Source organism: Balaenoptera acutorostrata, chromosome X (assembly GCF_949987535.1).
Source record: "Balaenoptera acutorostrata chromosome X, mBalAcu1.1, whole genome shotgun sequence".
Taxonomy (NCBI): Eukaryota; Metazoa; Chordata; class Mammalia; order Artiodactyla; family Balaenopteridae; genus Balaenoptera; species Balaenoptera acutorostrata.
In genome coordinates this window covers 10,251,432-10,271,781 of record NC_080085.1, presented here as the reverse complement: position 1 = coordinate 10,271,781, position 20,350 = coordinate 10,251,432, and the positions used below count along the sequence as shown (strand labels likewise).

General features: G+C 43.3%; 1 protein-coding gene across 1 annotated transcript; it reads right to left on the bottom strand.

Annotated features, from left to right (window-relative positions):
• Positions 1 to 1,132: 1,132 nt before the first annotated feature.
• Positions 1,133 to 18,049, bottom strand: TLR8 (toll like receptor 8). Its single transcript, XM_007180333.2, has 2 exons — positions 17,971 to 18,049; positions 1,133 to 4,791 (listed from the first exon to the last, which is right to left on the bottom strand). The coding sequence occupies exon 2, from the start codon at positions 4,783 to 4,785 to the stop codon at positions 1,678 to 1,680; it is 3,108 nt and encodes a 1,035-aa protein (XP_007180395.2). The 5' UTR covers positions 4,786 to 4,791; positions 17,971 to 18,049; the 3' UTR covers positions 1,133 to 1,677.
• Between the last annotated feature and the right edge of the window lie 2,301 nt (positions 18,050 to 20,350).

The following is a 20,350-nucleotide window of genomic DNA, read 5'->3' as shown; positions in this document are numbered from 1 at the left end:
TTTATGAAAACTGTTCCCCCTTTGACTTCTACCAAAGCTTTTTCTTCCTAAGTATTCTCCAAAAACCCAGTGTTGATGGTATTTTATTTTATTTTTTAATCCCCTGGGCTTTTATTTATTTTTTAAATTATAGTTGATTTGCAATGTTGTGTTAATTTCTGCTGTACAGCAAAGTGAGTTATATATACATTCTTTTTTAATATTCTTTTCCATTATGGTTTATCCCAGGACACTGAATATAGTTCTCTGTGCTCTACAGTGGGACCTTGTGGTCCATCTATTCTCTATGTAATAGTTTGCATCTACTAACCCCAAACTCCCAATTCACCCCCTTCCCCCTTGGCAACCAAGTCTGTTCTCTGTCCATGAGTCTGTCTCTGCTTCGTAGATAGGTTCCTTTGTGTCATATTTTAGATTCCACATATAAGTGATATCATATGGTATTTATCTTTCTCTTTCTGACTTACTTCACTTAGTATGATAATCTCCAGGTGCGTACATGTTGCTGCAAATGGCGTTATTTTGTTCTTTTTTATGGCTGAGTAGTATTCCATTGTATATATGTACCACATCTTCTTTATCCATTCATCTGTCGATGGACATTTAGGTAACTTATTTTATATTATAGATCTGTTTCCCTACTGTGTATTTATTATATGCTCATGATGTGAAATGAAGCATTTTAATCATTAATTTCATGATTTACAGCAATGGCAATTGACAGATACTCCAAATGCTTCTAATTTAGCTGCACACTTTTAAAAAATGGTTAAGAAGTAAAAAAAAAAAAACAAAAAAAACACAAAAGCAAAACACTTTAAATACCATCCATCTTAGCCTTTAAATGGCATCTAAACCTTAGAAGTGAAATATTATAGCCAGTATTTATAAAAGTAATTGTAAAAGAAGGACTAATGCAAACACAGCATAATATAACCACATAGCCATGGATATATGATAAATCTACATAGCAACTTAACATCAGAAGTATCATAGTTGCAAAAGTTCTGAGATATTGAAATGAAGGTATAGTAGGCCAACTGCTAAGATGGCCACAATGGTCCCCTCTCCTGGTATTCACCATTTATGACCAAGATGGCAGGCTGAGTGAGGCTATCACAACCGCCCGTCTCGGTCATGGACTACTTTTCCAGGACTGAGGTGATCACTCCCATGGAGCTGGCAGGGCCAGTGATTTAATTCTAACAAGCAGAATATGGCCAAAGTGATGGGTTATCACTTCCCTGATTAGACTACAAAGATGGCGACTTCCACTGTGTCAGCAATCTCTCTCTCTTGTTGGCTTTGATGAAGCAAGCTGCCACAGCAAGGGGTCCACGTGGCTGGGAACTGAGGGCAGCCTTGGGCCAACAGCCCAGGAAGAACTCAACCCTGAAAACCACCACATGAGTGTGAGCTCAGCAGTGGATGCTAGCCCTAGCAGATGCCTGTGGCCCTGGCTGACCCGGAGATCACAGCCTTTGAGAGGCTCTGAGCAGAGGATCCAGCGATAAGCCACGCCTGGACTCCTGATCCACAGAGACTATGAGATAACAAATTGTATCATTTTAAGCCATTAAGTTTGGGGGTAATTTGTTACACACCAAGTGATAGCTAAGACAGAAGGGTCATTGCTGTGCATTCTTAGTATGTTGGTGAACCCCGACTTAACAACAGTTAGTACTGCTTAATGGAATTGACATACAAATTGTTATACCGTGAATCATTCGCAGTTAAGACGACATTTTTCAGACTCTGCCAAAACAAGCCTTCCGCCTTGGGGTTGTCAGGCCACTGAAGGATGGAGCTCTTGCAGATCCTCTGCCGCAGCCTCAAATACTGCGAGTGCTGCAACACTGGCTCCAGCAGAATAAAGACAATCACATCCATATTCTCATCTATTAGCCTCTGCAAGGCCAAGTAGAATGCTGTTTTAAAGTTCCAGTTTTTGGCATACTTTTTGGTTAGAACAAATATTGTTTTCTTGCTTTGGTTGATGCTCTGCATGAGGTTGTCGATGATGGCGAGTCCCGGGTCCCAATCCCTTTCCTCTAAACAGAGGAGCACATTTTTGTCCTCACTCTCTTCCAGGTGGAAGCGCAGCTCATTAATCACCCAGTCTGTGACAGAGGCATCTTTGGTGTCATAAGAAACGTAAGCATCGTAGAAAGTCTGGGATGTGGAAAGAGACCTGTAGCCTTTTACCTTAGCTAAGCACACATGATAGAGAAACCAAGCATCCCAATAAAACCAATGATGAGCCAGGGCAGCCAGCATAACTGAGATGGTGACAAAAAAGGTGAAGAAACAGAATACTGCCGCAATGGTATCTGAAACACAAGTTGTGAGCTCTAGACTCACAATGCTCTTGCCTTGTTGATCCCCAGGACTGGCGCAAATGACATCTGTCAATCTGGGAATTGTGACGTTCAGATTTTCATCCATCCATTCTCGAAAATCTCCAATGTCACAGGTACAGTCAAAAGGGTTTCTACCTAGTTCCAAAATGGCTAACTTGGTGGCGGTCTTAGTTGCAAACGTGGATTTGTTGATCGTCTTGAGCTGGTTGGCACTTAAATCGAGGTGTGTCAGACTGCTGGCTTCGGAAAGAAAGCCGGACGGCAGGTGGGAAATCTTGTTTTGACCCAGTAGCAGTGTCTCAAGAGAAGATGTGAATTTCGATAGGCTATCAGTTAAAAAGGACAGCTCGTTTCCACTTAAGTCAAGCAAGCAGAGATGAGGAAACTGCTGTAGTAATGACCAGTTAAAGAAATTTAACCTATTATCATTTATATATAGTTCAGTGAGACTCCGGGGCAAGTTAAGGAAGGCTTCATTGGGGATATGCTGAAGGTTATTAGAGGCTAAATGAAGCCGTGTCAGATTGCTGAGATATTTAAAAATTTGCCAGTACCTGACATCTTGAGCATTCCACAAAAGGTCAAGGCGGTTTCCACTGAAAACTAATTCTTCCAGGGACATGCTTTTCAGGTATGGTTCTGTTAAAGTAAAAATACTATTGTAGCTCAAGTTTAAAACTTTCAGCTGAGTTAAATTTTGAATAAATCCTAGACGGTGTGTTACCCCTGCTATTCGGAAGTAGTGCGCATTGTGGCTCAGATCTAGAACTTCTAACAATGGCAATTCGCTGAAAGCGGCATCGTCATCAAAGTCTAGTCTATTGTTTGTCAAATCCAAATACTTGATACCACGCAAAAGTGAAAATTCAGTTCCATTTAACGCTTGACCGTTGCCATTTGAAGACAGATTTAAACAGGAAATGTTCCTAAAACCTTCAAATTGCTTTATCCCAATAAAGAAAATACTGTTCAAGCTTAAATCTAAGGCTTTGCCGTAACTGGAACATTGTGGCTTTATCAAAGGGTTGGTGTTATGATAAAAATTCGAATGTGGGTCAAACTCAGTATCTGCTGAGCGTGGCTTAAGGATATGCCTTTGGAAAGAGGGGCCATTTGCGTCATGTTGCTCGGTATCACTGACCAAGGGTGATATTCTGTTTTCGGACAAGTAAATGATTTTCAGGTTGGAGAACGACTGGAAAACGGTAAAATCAATTTGCTTAATAAAATTAACGCCCAAGTTGATAGCCATTAAATTTGAGAGGTTCCTCAGGGGCTGGAAATCTTCGTTTCTAAGTTCCTGGAACACATAACCTCTTAAATGCAATATCTGGAGAGATGTAAGCTTAGAAAATTTTTGAGAAATATTAATGTACTGTGGATATTTTTTCAGCTCGTAGTTGTAAGATAAGTCAAGTATTTCTAAGGAGGGCAGTTTTGCCAAAAATTCCCCAGAGGCTATTTCGTCCATTAAATAGTTGAATTCGAGATGCAGCACCTTCAGATGACGCATGTTGTCAAACCAGGTTGCAGGAACCTTCCGGAGCGAAGTGCTAGAGAGGTTTAGGTAGCGAAGTTGGGTCAGGGTTTGAAAAGCAAGAGGATGTATCTGAATTGAAGCACCTCCGTCGCAAGGTTTGCAGGGAAATGGCGCGTTAAAACATCTTGGGCAGTTCCCACTTAAATCTAGTACTTTTAAATTTCTCAGTCCCCTGAAGTCTTCTTGACTGATGTTTCTGATCTTGGTGTTGCTAAGATAGAGCTCTGTGAGGGAGCTTGGCAGTTTGGGTGGCACGTGGAAAAGGGGATTAAAAGATAATGACAGCACCTTCAACTTGGTAAGGTTTTCAAATGTTCCATCTTCTATGGCAAAGGTTTCATTACAAGCAAAATAACAGTTCCAGCCCAAATAGAGACTTTCCAGATTCCTAAGTCCAGAAGTGTTCTTTTTCATTAACACAGTTATTCTATTTTGAATTAGACTAAGTTCTTTCAAAGATTTTGGCAAACCAGCCGGTATTTCTTGTAACTGGTTGTCTTCAAGCAGTAACTCCCTTAGCTTTTTTAGGTTGAGAAATGCCCCGTCTTTAATAGTCATACCGTTCTTTACAGCAGGATTTTCATTCTGGGGCTGTAGCTTGACGTTATGGTTTAGATTGATCTTAGTCAGATTTTGCAGCCCTTGAAATGATTCATTTGTTATGCGTCTGATGAAATTATCAGACAGGTCTAGTTCTGTCACACTTTTGTCCACTGTTTGGGGTACCTCGTGTAATTGACGATTGTTACATTCTGCAATAACAGAGCCATTTTGTTTTGTCTCATCGCAAGGATAGCTTCTAGAATAATTTGCTTCAGCGAAGAACTCACAGGAATCAGAGATTAGCAGGAAAAGGCAGGTCAGAAGCAGAAAGTGAAGAGTCATGTTTTCCTAAGGAAAATCAAAGTGGAGTCACAATATGAGAGTGGCAATATTTGCCGGGCATTTCATGATGAAATTCACAGTGCTTCAACCATACTTGGCCTGAGTTTCGAAGTGGGAGTTCTCTTAACCGTTAAATACACTGCATTAAATTAGGTTCCAAACGATTTTAGTTTTTGACCATGTTCACCTTCGTGGTGCTCAAAGAAGCGAAAGATGAAGCTATCTGAGATGTGATGACAAGAAAACCTGAAAAGCTTTTGCAGAAGCACTCATCAAGATGCCTCACCACCATAACGGGCCTGATGCTGGACCCTGCCTATGGTTCACGCCAGATCTATAGCACAGCAAGCTATATATCTGTCGCTTCGACCTATTAGCATAACTCGATGAAACTCTGGCCAGTCCCAAGGAGAGTCCAGATCCAGAGATGACTCTTACCTTTTACCTACACAGCATATATTTTATTGGTATTTCCCACAATTTTTCTATACCTCTATGATGGGATGTATCAAATTCTCTTATGTCCTAGCATGAAAGTGGACATTTTCTGTCGATAATAATAGCAAACAAAGTGTCATGTTTTACGCCAAACATAAACATTTTCTCACCCATGTTTATGTTCCCAGCAACAAATGAGATAGGTTCTATTATTATCCATATTTTGTAAGTGAAGAAACAAACTCAGAGCCTTAACTAACTTTCAGAAGGATAACACACTGTAGAGGGGAGACGAGTCCATCTGATTCCAACATGGCATTTTTAATCACTAACCGTCATGCTACACAATCTCATTTTGAAATCTTTATGCCAGAACAGTTCCTCAAATGTAGACAGCACTCAAAAAATGTTTTCTAAGGAGGCTACTATTTATATGTCCCTTATCATACAAACACTGGCACGAATAGCCATTCTTTTGCTTTTGTAAACTTCTGTGGGGAAGACATGACGTTTTATATTTTTATGCATCCATTGTAACATTTAGTAGAGTGCCTCACTTTCTGCAACTCTTTCGGGGGGCTGAGTATATTATTTTGGTAATTATACGAAGCAATGAACAGATTAATGTTATTGGTATGATCAAGGGTTATAGTCAAAAAAAACTCTCAAAATCTTATTTGACCGGGTGTGGAGACCAATCTTTACTAAACTATTTTTCACTGAAGCCCAACTCACGTCCTTATTGTGAGTTAAACCAAGTACGTGCTTTCTTTTTAAATTCTCCTGGAATTTAGGGTTAGTGAACTAACAGTCACTGCCATACCCTTCCTATATTAGAAAAGATTTTTACATGGATGTTGAGTATTCTGAGGATCGATAATTATTGCCATTTGTAACAGCTAAGGAAAAGCCAGCTCCTTATGAGATGAAAATTAAAGTGGAACAAAACTTCCAGGCATTTTCAGTCTCTTGTAGTTATTTCCAACTATAGCACCATCAAGGTGCCGCTGCTTAATGTTTAACTTTTACTAAAAGAAAGCCCTGCTTTACCTGGTGTGCTAGGCGGAATTTTAAGATGATCCCTATGACTTTTGCCCCTTGGTATGACTCCTGTAATCATGTTACATTATGTGACAAAAAGGAGATTATCTAGATGGCCCTAATCTAATCATATATGCCTTTAAAAGCAGAGAGTTTTCTCTGGCTAGTAGCAGAAGGAAGAGTCAGAGAGATGGGAAGCAGGAGAAGAATTGGACACATCACTGCAGACTTGAAGATGGAGGGGGTGGGCCCCTGACAAGGAATGCAGGCAGCGTGTAGAAGCTGACAGTGGCTCCCTGTCGACAGTTAGCAAGGAAATGGGGGCCCTGATCTTACAACCACAAAGAACTAAAGCTGACTGACAGCCCAAATGAGTTTGGAAACGGATCCTCAGCCAGAGCCTTGAGATAAGAGTCCAGCTGGCCAACACCTTGATTTTAGCCTTATGAGACCTAAAGCAGAGAACCCAGGCAAGCCCACCCAGACTCTAACCCACAGAAATTTAAGCTAATAAATGTGTATTGTTTGAAGTGTTTAAATTTGGGGGTTATTTGTTACGCAGCAATAGAAGACTAATACATCTAGGTGGACTTCCCTGGTGGTGCAGTGGTTAAGAATCCGCCTGCCAATGCAGGGGACGTGGCTTCAATCCCTGGTCCGGGAAGATCCCACATACTGCGGAGCAATTGAGCCTGTGCGCCGCAACTACTGAAGCCTGTGCACCTAGAGCACCGGAGCACCCATGCTCTGCAACAAGAGAAGCCACCGCAATGAGAAGCCCACGCACCACAACAAAAAGTAGCCCCAGCTCGCTGCAACTAGAGAAAGCCTGCGCGCAGCAACGAAGGCCCAACGCAGCCAAAAATAAATTAATTAATTTTAAAAAAACACTTAAAAAAAAAAAAAGAAAACTAATACATCTAGAAAATGTGTGTTAAAAGATGATTCACAGCTTGAAAATATGCAGCTTTTGCAGAGGCCACCCCAGGTCTCAAAGTTCAACATCTCCACTGGGAGACACAGGTGTGCCAAGGAGGTAACGAAGCTCGGGGATGCGAGAAACTTTGGCAAGTAACCCAGGCAATATTATGTTTGCTCAGCACCTAAGCAGATCTAAGCCTATGTGATTTCCAAGTGTGAACATTTTGGAAGTTACTTCCTGACTCTTCCTTGTCCTCTCCTAGCTAGTGGGTGGCCTTGGGGGGGGGGTCTATTTGATGACACGCACAGCTTATTAGTTAGCTCTACAGTCTAGTGGGTTAAACAGACGTGAGTGAAACACAACATTACGAGATTTCAACGGTGACACAAAGAAGTAAGTGACACTAGAAGAGCCTAAAAAGAGGAGGATTTGACCTCTTCATGGAGGCTGGGAAAGGTTTCCCCGAGGAAATGGAACTTGAACTGTGATTTTAAGGTTGATTTGGCATGTATAAAACAGAAAGAGGTCAAAAGAATGTCCCAGCATATGCAAAGGCCCTGCGTGTATTCCTTTGATTTTCCCGTGTTGTGCCTTCAGAGGAGCCCTGTACAGGAGTCAAGAGGGGCATGGTGGGGGCCTGAGACAAAGCACACCAGGTTTCAAGTCCTCAAAGGCGACTGAAACCTGCAGAGAACTGCTTGCAACAGTAGGACTCAGAATAAGAAGCAGGGCCAAGAGGATTGGAATGGCACGTGAGAGATGACGAATAGAGATGTTGCAGAGGTCCTCAGTAGCTCCATGTCACTACGGTCAACAGACATTTTTCAGTCCTCGTCTGAACGAGCACATGAATGTAAGGGACTGAAAGAAAGTCAGGGATGTTAAGAAAAGATGAGAGTGGATTTTGATCTTGATCTGAGGAGCAACGCAAGCCTTTGAAGGTGGTACCATGCTCATTATTCTACAGTCATCACTGGCAAGAGGGCACAGACCTTCAGGAGCAAGATGATGGTAGCGTGAACCAAGTTGGTGGCAATGGAGATAAAGAGAAATGGATTCAAGAGATACTTAGGAGGTAACACTGAGAGACATGGCAATAGATTATAATGGGGAGGTTGGATTATGAGGGAGAGGGAAGAATTCGTGGTGACTTCCAGGTTTCTGGTCTGTGCAACTGGATGAATGAGAGAGAGTGCCATTCACTGAGGGAAAAAGATCATTTGGGGCTGGGGAAGCGGGGAGTGAATAGTATTAATTAAATCTGACATGCTGACCTTGAGCTGAGTTTGTGATCTTCCAGTGGAGACATCCAGTAGGCAGTTACATATGTGCATCTTAGACTCAGAGGAGAGTTCTGGTACAGGGATGAATTTGGGAGTCATGACAAGTACAGCCATGAGTGTGAATGAGATCATCCAGGGCAGTGTAAGCCATAAAGGATCTTCCACATTTCAGTTCTACAACAACAATTTTAGCATCTGTTTTTCTAGTACTTCTATGATTTCATTTTCTTCTATTGAAATATCTTATCCCACTGCAATTGTTTTGGCATAAAATGTGAGGTGGGGACCCACATTATTTTTTCTAAATGGAGACCTGGTTGCCCTACCATCATTTATTGAATAATCTTTTGCTCACCGATCTGATTGCTCCCTTTATCATATGCTAGCTTTCCTATGTATTTTGATCTATTTCTAGACTCTTATTCAATTTTGTCAATCTCTTCATCATTCACATGCTGGTACCACATGTCTTAATAATTACAGTTTTTAGGTATGCTAGCATCTGATAGGGCAAGTCCTGTTCGTCACTCTTCTTTTGTGAATGGATCACTCCTATCTTACCTTCTAACAGGTTCTCACGGGTGTACACTAAGACTGTAGATTTCTATATATTAATTTTATACCAAATCGCTATACTAAATCCTCTGATTATTTGGAATAGTTGCCTCTCCATGTGATTTTCTTGGCTAAGCAATTAAACCATCTACAAATAATGATGATCTTCTTATCACCCTTTATGCAATCTATTTTTATTGTCTAACGGCATTGCCTAGTTACTCCAGAATCATGAAAAAATAATAGAGCAGAGGTCAAAAAAAAAAAAAAAAAAGCAAAGACTGACCAGTTAAACCACACACAGATGAAAATTCTGCCTCACAAAAAGCACAGTAAACAATGCCCAAAGTGAAATAAAGGAGGAGAAAGTATTTGCAGTTCATATCACAGATAAGGGGGTGATATATTTGATATGTAAAGACTTTTTAAGCATAATTGAAAAGACAAATTATTCAATAAAAAATGAACAAAAACATATTAACAGACAGTTCACAGAAAGGAAACACAAATGGCTCTTAAACATAGGAAAATAGGGCTTCCCTGGTGGCGCAGTGGTTGAGAGTCCGCCTGCCAATGCAGGGGACACGGGTTCGAGCCCTGGTCTGGGAAGATCCCACATGCCGCGGAGCAGCTTGGCCCGTGAGCCACAACTGCTGAGCCTGTGCGTCTGGAGCCTGTGCTCCGCAACGAGAGGCCGCGATAGTGAGAGGCCCGCACACCGCGATGAAGAGTGGCCCCCACTTGCCGCAGCTAGAGAAAGCCCTCGCACAGAAACGAAGACCCAACACAGCCAGAAGTAAATAAATAAATAATTTTAAAAAAAGCAAAACCCTTCTCCTCAATCTCAACTTGAAGACTTCCTAGAACACCTGTTCTCACGGCTGGCCACTTTAAAAAAAAAAAAAAACATAGGAAAATATACTCAACTTCACTCAAAAAATTACACTGAGATACAATTTTTCACTGATTCTACTGTGTAGGTGAGGCTGTGGAGAACAGGTGTTCCCATATCTTACCTGTAGGGGTCTAAATTAGGGCCACCTCTAAGATGGAGAGAATGGTAATATCTGCCAAAATTGGAGAGATAGACTCAGCAATTTCAATTCTAGAAGCAGATTGTAAGAGAGACCCTCACATATACAAATGCCTATATACAAGGATGTTCCATGCAGGGCTGTTAGCAATAGCAAAAGACTGGAAATAATCTAAATGCCTACGAGTAGTGGTCTGGTTAAATAAACCAGGATGTTATATTCATACAATGGAATACTATGCAGCAATTAAAAAGGAAAAGGTAGCTCTATATTCATTTATTCATTCATTCAAAAATATTTATTAAGCATGTTCTTTATTTTGGGGACTGTTTTCAAGCTGGGAATATAGCAATGAACAAAACAGATGAAAATACCTGCCCATTTGGAGCTTACATTACAAGATGTTAGATGGTGGAAAGTACTAGGGAGCAAAATAAGGATGGGAAAGGGGATGGTCATGTAGACTGTCCCTCAGTTGGGATGTGTCTGATGTCTCTGTCATGATTAGACTGGGGTAATGGGTTTGGGGGAGGACAACCTGAGAGGTCAAGTGCCACTCGAGTCACAGCTCACCTAGGGCACGTACACGACTTTCGCTGTTGATGTGGACCTTGATCACCTGGCTGAGGTAGTGCTTGTCAGCTTCCTATTATACTTTTGAATTATAGCTTAATAAAAAAATTTTAAAATTAATTTTTAAAAAGTCCCCTGGGGAACAGATGGCCAGGTGGTGGCAGACTCTTCCCTTAGCGTGGTAAACAGAGTCCAAACGCGACTCTCACACAACACTGAGCAACAGAGGAGAAAAGCCTCTAGGAGGCGCTGGAGACCAGAAGAAGAGCCTTCTGACACTTCAGGATGAATATGGCCTCCCAGAGAACCTGAGGCAACTTAAAATAAAGCTTGGAGCATGGAAATGAGCAGAACGTTGCAGAAAGGATTTCTGAGTGAAAAGCTTGAGGTTCCTAACTCCACCCTCCCGGAAATGTGTCCTGAGGTAAGAACAAGAGTTGACAAGTTCCAAATAAGTTCAGTTTGAAGAGGAGTACATGGATGGGAAGAGTGGGAGGCGGGGAGAGAAAACCCTGATTGTTCAAGCCTCTCCACCCGCCTCAGGGCCTCACAGACGCAAAACGAACTGCAAAAGCTCATCACCCACAGAGTGAACCCTAGCTCAACATTCAACGGGCTCTGAGGTGGGAGAGCAGAGCCCAAAGCCCTGGAAAGCAAGAGCCACGCCTTCCCAGCCAAGTTCCTCCTCTTGGCCACACCCATGCCTCTAGCTTCCAAAAGTCTTGGCTCCAAAAGGACACCAAAGGGAACCAGGTTCCAGAGAACTAAGAAGGATACTGGAGAGAATTTACCCCCATCAAGGTGTAACCAATGAATAAAAACCATCCAGCCTGGCAGAAGAAAAATGGCAACTCTGCAAATAAAATAGAGAAATGGCAACTATGTGGAAGAGAAAAAAGAGAAATGGCAACTCTGTAAATAGAGGGAAAAGGGGCAATTATGCAAATAAGATAGAAAGTAAAACTATGCAAATAAAAGAGAGAGAGACAGAGAGAGAGGAAGAGAGGAAGGGAGGAAGGGAGGGAGGGAGGGAGGGAGGAAGGGAGGAAGGGAGGAAGGGAGGAAGGGAGGAAGGGAGGAAGGGAGGAAGGGAGGAAGGGAGGAAGGGAGGAAGAAAGAAAAGAGATTTCTGTTGCTTAAGGCTGACAGCTGAAGGCGCCCATTAAAGTGAGAGCAAAGGGCTAGGAGCCTACAAGGTGAGAAAGGGCATGAGAGGAGACCACAGCAGACAAGGAATGTGTATGAAGTTGAGGAAGATGGAAAGCAGGTAGATGAGTGGTAGGTGGCACGGCAGAGCAGAGAAGGCTAAAGCCAACCAGAGCGAGGTCAATTCACAGCATACAAGCCCGGAAAGACTCCGGAGCTGGCGGGCAACAGTCAGGGCAGCGGTATGCCAGGCAGGGCTGCACAGGGGATGGGTTGAAAGTCTGCATGAGAAGTTAGACCCCTCCTGATTCCCTCCCTGAGACTTACTACCTCGAAAGGCTGAATCCAGAGCCTTCGGTTCAGGAATTCAGGCACAAGTGAAGGCAGGGGCAAACTGTCAAAAAGCAAACAGGAGGGTTAAAGCACAGTGTGTATCTGGAGCGCAGAATCCCATCCTCTTCCCTCCTCCGGCTCTGGGGCCTCTGACATCCACCTGGTTTATAAACGCCCCACTCCAGCACCCCAGGCAGGAGACTGGAGCATCTCATTGGGAAAATGGATAGGCACAGCAGCAGGGCCACGAGTGTAAAATTTAAGTGGACCCCCCAAAATGTAGTCATCAAGATGAATATAGTTTTAAAAAAGTAAAGTCCCTGATGGACTATATATCAGTATTAAATAACGACAGAATCGGACCCTGCACTTGCAAAGCAGTGTTTCACCTGCCTCACCCCATCCCGGCTCTGGTTCCAAGAAAACTTGATTTACCGAAATAGGCAACCAGCCTGAGGACCAGAGTTTGCCTATTTGATTTTTTTAAAATACAACATTAAAATATTATGTATGTTGATTGCTGAGCTTTTGGGGACCCTCTCTCCCAGAAATTCTCCACCAAAGCCAGTGCCTCACTCTCCTCACCCTAGCCCTGGCCCAGCACCACAACAAAGATCTCCAATCACACTGGCACACGCTAACCAGAAGCTAGCTCCCATCCTAGGCTGGGACCTATCGTTGGGAAGGCCAGTCCTTGCAGCTGAAGCTTTTCATCAGCTGTTTGGTGTCCCACTCTTGAGTATGAAATAACCGTCAGCGCCAGTCACCTGGAATTCACCCAGCATCAAAGAAAGATGGACACAAGCAAAAAGAAAAGAAAAATCACAGACACAGCAATTGACAGAATCAGGTCTTCTGGCACCCAGGACAGTGGTTGATGGTTTATTTTCTTAATGCAGATCCTGTCTTGTACAGATGCTCAATACCCCCTCTGCAATTCTGAAATCCTTAAAAATCTGAGCACCAGAAGATTTTCGGGTTTTATCGTAACTTATTTGGCAGCAAAACCTGATCCAAACTGACCTAAGGCTAGTATGATCTTTATTTATCCACTTAGCAGGAGCCCTGGGGTTTCACGGCAGAAGTCACCATTGTGCGTAATCATCAGGGCTGCCGTTGGCCCATCAGAAGTGTTTTGTAATAAATCCTGTACGTACCGTCTTCTCTTGCTAAAATACAAATTCTGAACTTTGACACAATTCTGGCCTACAGGTTTCAGGTAAGGGATTGTGAATTGATATTTAAATCTCCTTCACTGGAAGCACATTAGCGATTCCTGAATTGTCCTCGGCATATGTTAAATCAGAAAAGAGAACGTGATTGTCAATGGGACCAAGTTATGACTTTCATGGGCCTGAGATACTTTGGCCCTCATGGGCCTCCATAAAAAAAAAATAGTAAAAATTATATTTTATGACCACGTTGGTATAAAGACAAATATAATCCAGGCTGGAATATATTCATTCTTTTGCTGATTTTAAAAGAAATTAAAATCTTTGCTTGAAGCGTCATGGGCCCAAGGTCCTGTGTCTTCTGTGCCCAAAGTGAGGTTGGCCCTGGTTGTCAATGATGGCATCTTGGGGCTCAGATCAGGTCCCCAGAAACTAGACAAGATAAGTAGGAGATACTTACTGAAAAGCAAGGTAAATATTAGATTGGGAGAGGCTGAAGAGAAGGCCGAGGGTTGAGTGGAAGTGGCAGGAAAGAGGACCAGAAAAGGAGAGTGTTGCAGGTTGAATCATGTCCCCCCAAAATGACATGTTGACGTTTTAGCCTCTACACGTGAACGTGATCTTATTTGGAAATAGGGTGTTTGCAGATGGAATCAAGTTAAGATGAGGTCATACCAGACTAGGATGGGCCCTAATTCAACGACTGATGTCCTTATAAGAAGAGGGAAGTTTGGACACAGACACACTTCGGAAAGAAGACCATGGGAAGATAGAGGCGGAGATGGGAAGGACGCAGTTACAAGCCAAGTAACGTCAAGGCTTGCCGGCCACCCCCAGAAGCTGGGAGAAAGGCATGGCCCAGATTTTCCCTCTCAGCCTCCAAGAAGGAACCCACCTTGTTGATAACACCTGGATTTCAGACTTCTGGTCTCCAGAATTGGGAGAGGATAAATTTCTGTTGTTTTGAGTCACCAGATTGGTGGTACTCTGCAACAGCAGCCCCAGGAAACAGATAGGAAAAGCAGAGAGCAGGGGAATAAGAGCTGACCGGTGGAACCCACTGCTGAGACAAGTTCAAGCTGCCAGAAAAAGCCCTTTGGTCAGGCCAGAGAGCTCAGTGCATAGCACACCCTGCTGAGGATGACTGAGTCTACACGGTCTCAATCTTTCGCTGGGTGTTGCCTTGGAACACCCAGGAAAAAAAAATCAAGACCCATTTCTTTAAAGAAAGCATATGAATCACACGCAAAAAAGAAATTTGCTTCACTTCCTGCACCCTGCCGAGTATAGCATTGCACGCTACTGAGGAAGTAATTTCACAACCGTTTTTCTGGTTTCCACGGCAAATCAGGTCTTTGGTTGGGTCCATGGTATACGATAAGCCAATCCTCTCCTTCGGGCTCTGAGGGAACCAAACGGCACAACGAAAACAACCTATCTCAGTCCCCACCCAAATCTTCCTTTTCACCTTGGGCCCCAGTGGACACCAAAAACATAACTGTGAAAGGCCAGTGCAGTTGGAGGACAGCTCAATAAAGCCTGCCTTAGCTGAGTGCACCCTGGGGGTCAGAGTGAGCCCAGAAGCCACGCTCAGAACCCAGCCCATGGGGCGAGAGCTGTAGGCAGGGCAGAGACCGGAAGTGCAGGGTGCAAAGGCAGCGAACCCCACCAGGCAAGGCTAAAATAAACCCTGCAGGTTTTACCATAACACAATCTAGGGTGAAGGTGGTCTGTGAGGCACCTAAAGCTGCCTTCCTGGAACAGACAGCTTTTTATCTTTTCACACCCCTTCCCGAGGCTGCAAGCAGCGATGTTGCAAAGATGCCCCCTCCCTCCTCCCTCTCTGAAAGCTCCCTTTGTTAAGAGGTGATTTGCCTCAGACCATCTCCCCAGTTGCACCCCTTTCTCAGAATAGATCCTGCTGATGACACCCTGACATGAAAGGATCAAGGGCACCTATTGATTATAAAATGTGATGAATCCGCCCAACTGAATGACTTAGCTGTTTGAGCATGATGCAGGATTCCACCAGAACTAAATGTTTGCCAAACTGGAAATATTTCTCATTTTTCATGGGTTCTGATGTGTTTGCAGTTGACTATGTTGACCACTGATATATTGATATTATGAAAGTAAATTAATAAAGAAATGGCTGGGCAGACAGAATTTGTCACCTTAGATGAAATTTACAGTGAATAATAGATACTTGACTTGATCCATTCCACGTTTGATGGATTCACTAACAGGTTTGGAAGACAAAAGAAACCACTACCACATGAAATGCACGTATCGATGAAGAGACGGAGCCTGATTTCATACACATAAAAATATGAAAAATTATGCTATTTGAATTCCAGGAAATACGGTAGCACGCATTTGTTGAGTGCTTTATCATGAAGCAAACACTGGGAGCACAAGTCATGCATTTTCTTGTCTGGGCTTCATAAAAATCAGTGAGGTGGGTGCTATCATAGGCCCCCATTTTACAGACATGGAAGCTGAGGCTCAGAGGCTCATTTACCCAAGGTCACTTAGATGGTAGGTGGCAGACTGGAAACTGAGCCTAGAGGTACCCACGTAGTTAACAAATTGGTACCAAGTGGCTGGTTGGCAGTGATCTGGTTTCAATTTTCAGCAGAAACACCAAAGCCATACCTGGAACCCTCTGGACTTAAATGCTGGGGGTATTACCCACCTTGCCTTTCCACTGATCAGTCTAACAGAGAGCACTTCCAGATGCTCTGTAATTCCACAGAACAACTGGAAAGCCACTGATTCTAGACATATTCACCAGCTGGTGGCTCTTCGTAACCACCTGAAAAGTCAACACAGCCTGTATTGCTAATGCCGATCCAGAACCATGGGTTATGCATTTAAATGTACTGTGTCCGCATAGCCCTGAATAGTTCTAAATTGGGGATAATACTTTAAAAAATAACAAATCCCTCAACTCCATTTAGTAACTCAGTTGAACTCAAATGAGATTTCACTGGAATGACATCCCCCTCAGTAGACCCCAGAGGTGACGTCACGCTGAGACACACAAATAATATCCAACTGAGTTTCCAAGACTGACCCTGGGTCATGACATCCTCCCCTGCGAGACATACCCCGATACTGTCAGTCTGGGTTTCCACGGGACTGCCTTCTCTCTCATCAACCCCCGTGCAGTTTGTAGGACTATCACATGAAAGAATGACAAGCAGAATGAAGAATGGACTTCATCAAGTGCCCTCGCCGTGATCCACTGCCTCGGCTTTTCAGATAAGGCATACGTGGAACTTTTATTTTGCTTTCTGGAATCAAGCTAAGGGACTAATGAATAAGCTTTGGGTCTTCCTGGAGGCCTTGTCACCCCCTAAGAAAGTCTGTGCTCCTTAAGGAAAGGACCAAAAGAGCTGTTCAGATGCTGCCCTAAGACAGTGGCCCTCAACTTCAGCTGCCCATTGAGATACGTGGGAAGTTGAAAAGCTACGAATGCCCCAGCCCACTCCAGAGATGCTAATTCCATTATTCTGTGGTTCAGCCTGGACAGTGGGATTTTTTAAAGCTCACTCTGTGATTCTAATATACAGTCAAGGCTAAGAACCTCTCCCTGAGGCCAGGAGACAGCTAGGTCCTTGCCTTCCACCCCCACCAATGACAGGGAGGGGGGCCATTTTCTCAAGTTTAGTTTTATTTTATCTTATTTCCACTTTCTTATAATACAACTATATTGGCTATCACAGCAGTTTACAAATATCAAGTCAAAATTGGATACGTTCAAATGCAATTCCATCTATGTCATTGGCCCTGCTGGCCTAATTCCTTATGAGCCCTTGCAGTCATTTTGTAAAGCATCAGACAATTTCAGGGTAGACTTAATTTACTTTCAAGATCTATAATGCGCATTCACTGGATACAAAAAATGAACTTCAAGAACTTATATATACATTAAATACTGGTAAAAAAAATAACTCCAAGAGCTTTAATAAGCACTAAATGAGCGTGGAAAAAAAGATACTACAGTAAATGTGGGATGAGAGTCTCTTGAAATCAGTCTTTGCAATGGCTCTTAAATCTCATTCAATTTTCTAGAAAACATACCATTTTTTAAAAATCGTAAAGGTTTTCAATCTGACAGTTCCTGACAGTAACAAAAGCTGACCACCTGCTATGTCTAAACACTATAGAATATGATTATGGAAATAGTAACATCTTCACTTAAAAACTCTGAACAAGAAAAGTAGCAATTATGAATGCACATTCAGCTCCTGGTAGTAGATGAAGTGTGGGCTTTGCCCAGGCACTAGCAAGCGACCCGGAGTGAGCCAAGAGAGGTTGTCCTTTTCTGTGGAAAGAGCAAAGGACAAACACCTCCCCACCTGCTTTACCCCCAGCCCTTTCACTCTAGATGAGAATACCGTTTCTGGCAGGACCAGAAAGTCATACCCCAGTTCAATTCCTAACTTGGAATTTGCTTCTTTTCCTCTTGAAAACGATAAGACCACTGCATTTGATTTTTGAAATTTCCTGCACACTGGACCACTCTGTCTACATTTAGAGTTGCCCCAAGACTTCGCCTTTTTATATTGATTTGCACATTCATCACTTTCTTTGGTCACACCATTTGCCACCAAACCCTATTTCGGGGTCAGAAATCCTCTATTTTCTTGGAAAGCTTTGTTAAAAGAATAGAAGTGGCTTACCACTCTTCTGGGATCGTCCTTTCTAACTGCTCATTCTAGAACCTGCAGTGCTGCGGAGTGGTACCCGCTGTGCTATGGGCGCACATGGACAAAGAAACTAACCAACTTCCTAAAACTGGCCGCTTTACCATCAGCAGAACCTCGCCTGTGGTTTGCAAAAGCTTATGTGGGAAGAAGGGAACTTGTGATTTCTTAACTGTTGCCAAATCATTTATTGACTATGCTGTAAAATTTCAAAACTGAAATGGGGTGGGGGTAGGAAAAAGTCATTTATAAAACGATTTAAATATAACCCGAGCCAGATCGATCTGGTGCATTTTTGTTAGTTTGGCTTTATCTGTGTGTACGTGAGGGCGGGTGAGGGGTGGCTAAAAGGATCCTCAGCAAAATGTTAAGAGCAGTGAGCTCTGGGGAGCAGGACTGGGGGGAAATGAGGGAGAAATGGGGAAATTTTTCCTTTTCCTTGAAAAATTTTAGTGTCTTTGCTTCAACTTTACCACAAATGTGTACTTGATTTAGGATTGCACAAACTCAGTTTTTCTCATAGAATTCATGGATGTAGTTAAATAACATTTGCGCCACTTCGTCTTCGTTCCACACATTTCCAGGACAGCACATGGTGAGGTGGGCATGGGTCCCTCACCAGGCTGTGGGTACAGAGTGGGCATCTCCCTCCTGGGTGTCCCTGCACCTCGGCCAGTACCTGGCACGTGTTATAAGCTCAATAAATGTTCATCGAATGAGTGAGTGAATGGACGAGCAGAAGCATGAGGCAGGAAAATTTAATTTCCTGATTTGCTCTGATAAGTGAATTGGATTTTAAGCTCTCACAGAGAAGGCCCTAGAAGGTTTAGCCACAAGCAGGAGTCAGCAAACTCCAGCATGTGGGCCAAATCTGCCCAGGGAGTAGAGAATGATTTTCACAGATGAACATTTGCCATCGATCTGATGAGACAGAACACTAACTGTAAACTCCAATGAGGCAAAAATGTTAGCATCCCCCCACCAAAGAATCCCATTCTTCTCATTATTAGACCTATATTACAAAAAAACTGCATTTGATGATTATATTTTGAATGTTACCAATTAAATAATTGTGTAATGCGCTTTTCTCTTATTCTATAAGTACCTACATAATGCCTTCAATTGGCCTCTTGGCCTGCAAAGCCTAAAATATTTACTTTACAGAAAATATTTGCTGACTCCTGGCCAAAAGAATAGTCTAGAATGGGATATAATGTGCTTCATATTGCCTTACTCTCCTTGAACTGGAGGAAACCACACTGGGGGCAGGGTGGTGGGGACTGACATTTTCTCTCTCTCTCTCTCTCACACACAAACACACACACACACACACACTTTATTGTTATTATTTTTCCCTAAGGCCCTTGGTCTGCCTCTCTTGCATAACCTCTGGATGACAATAGATGGGCTTTGGAAACCTTGTTACAAAGGAATGCCTTTCAGAACTCACAGGCTTGGCGGCCACTCCTAAATTGCCCTCTAACCACTGGTCCCTCAGGTGATTCAAGGCCCGACACATGGCGTGGGAAGGGATTCCCATGACGTCAGAGAACACGGCCCGTGGCTTCGTGGGCTCACCAAAAACCTGGGTAATAGTCACCTCAAAGACCTCATCTGGCCGCCAGGCAGCCTCTTGCTTTCTCTTGAAACATTTGCTTAGAAATAAAGTTTAAGAAAGTAAGTCAAAATGACCACCATTATTGGAGTAGTGCAGAGTGGTCAGCATTTCTAGAAAAGCCAGACACACATGGCCTGGCCTTCAGGCCACAGAATGTTGGCCAATCGTAGACCAGGCAGTTGGGATCACATAAAGCATGGCGCACACTTGGGTTATACTTGCCAACAGTCCAGTGCCCATGCCAGGCAAACAAGAAAAACGAGCTACTTAATTAAAATCAAATGAGCTATCACAGGTTTTTCCACACAGCCAGTAACCGTAAAAGATGAAAATGAAAATGGAATTGACACCAGGTCAGGACAGTCACCGCAAACCAGAAGTTTAGCCCACGTGGAAAGCGGTCCGAGGATCCGGCCCTCTGCCCAAGCCCAGAAACTGGCTACCAGGGGCCAGGTCTGCTCTCCCGGCCCTGCCCTGTGAGGGCACAGGGCTCTGGGCAGCTCTTCCCTTTGCCATCCACGCTGACTCAAATCTTTATTTCGAAATGGAGACGATCGGTCATCAAGTGCTCCCACCAAGCAAACCTACCAGACAGCACGCACATCCCAGATGCACAAACCACCCTCTGGGGTGCATGAGCCGCTCTGAGCGTCAGTTTTCTCAGCTCTCAAATGGGGAGAAGAATAACAGTATCTTTCTCTCATGGTGGCTTTAAGGATTAAATCATGCTTGCGGAAC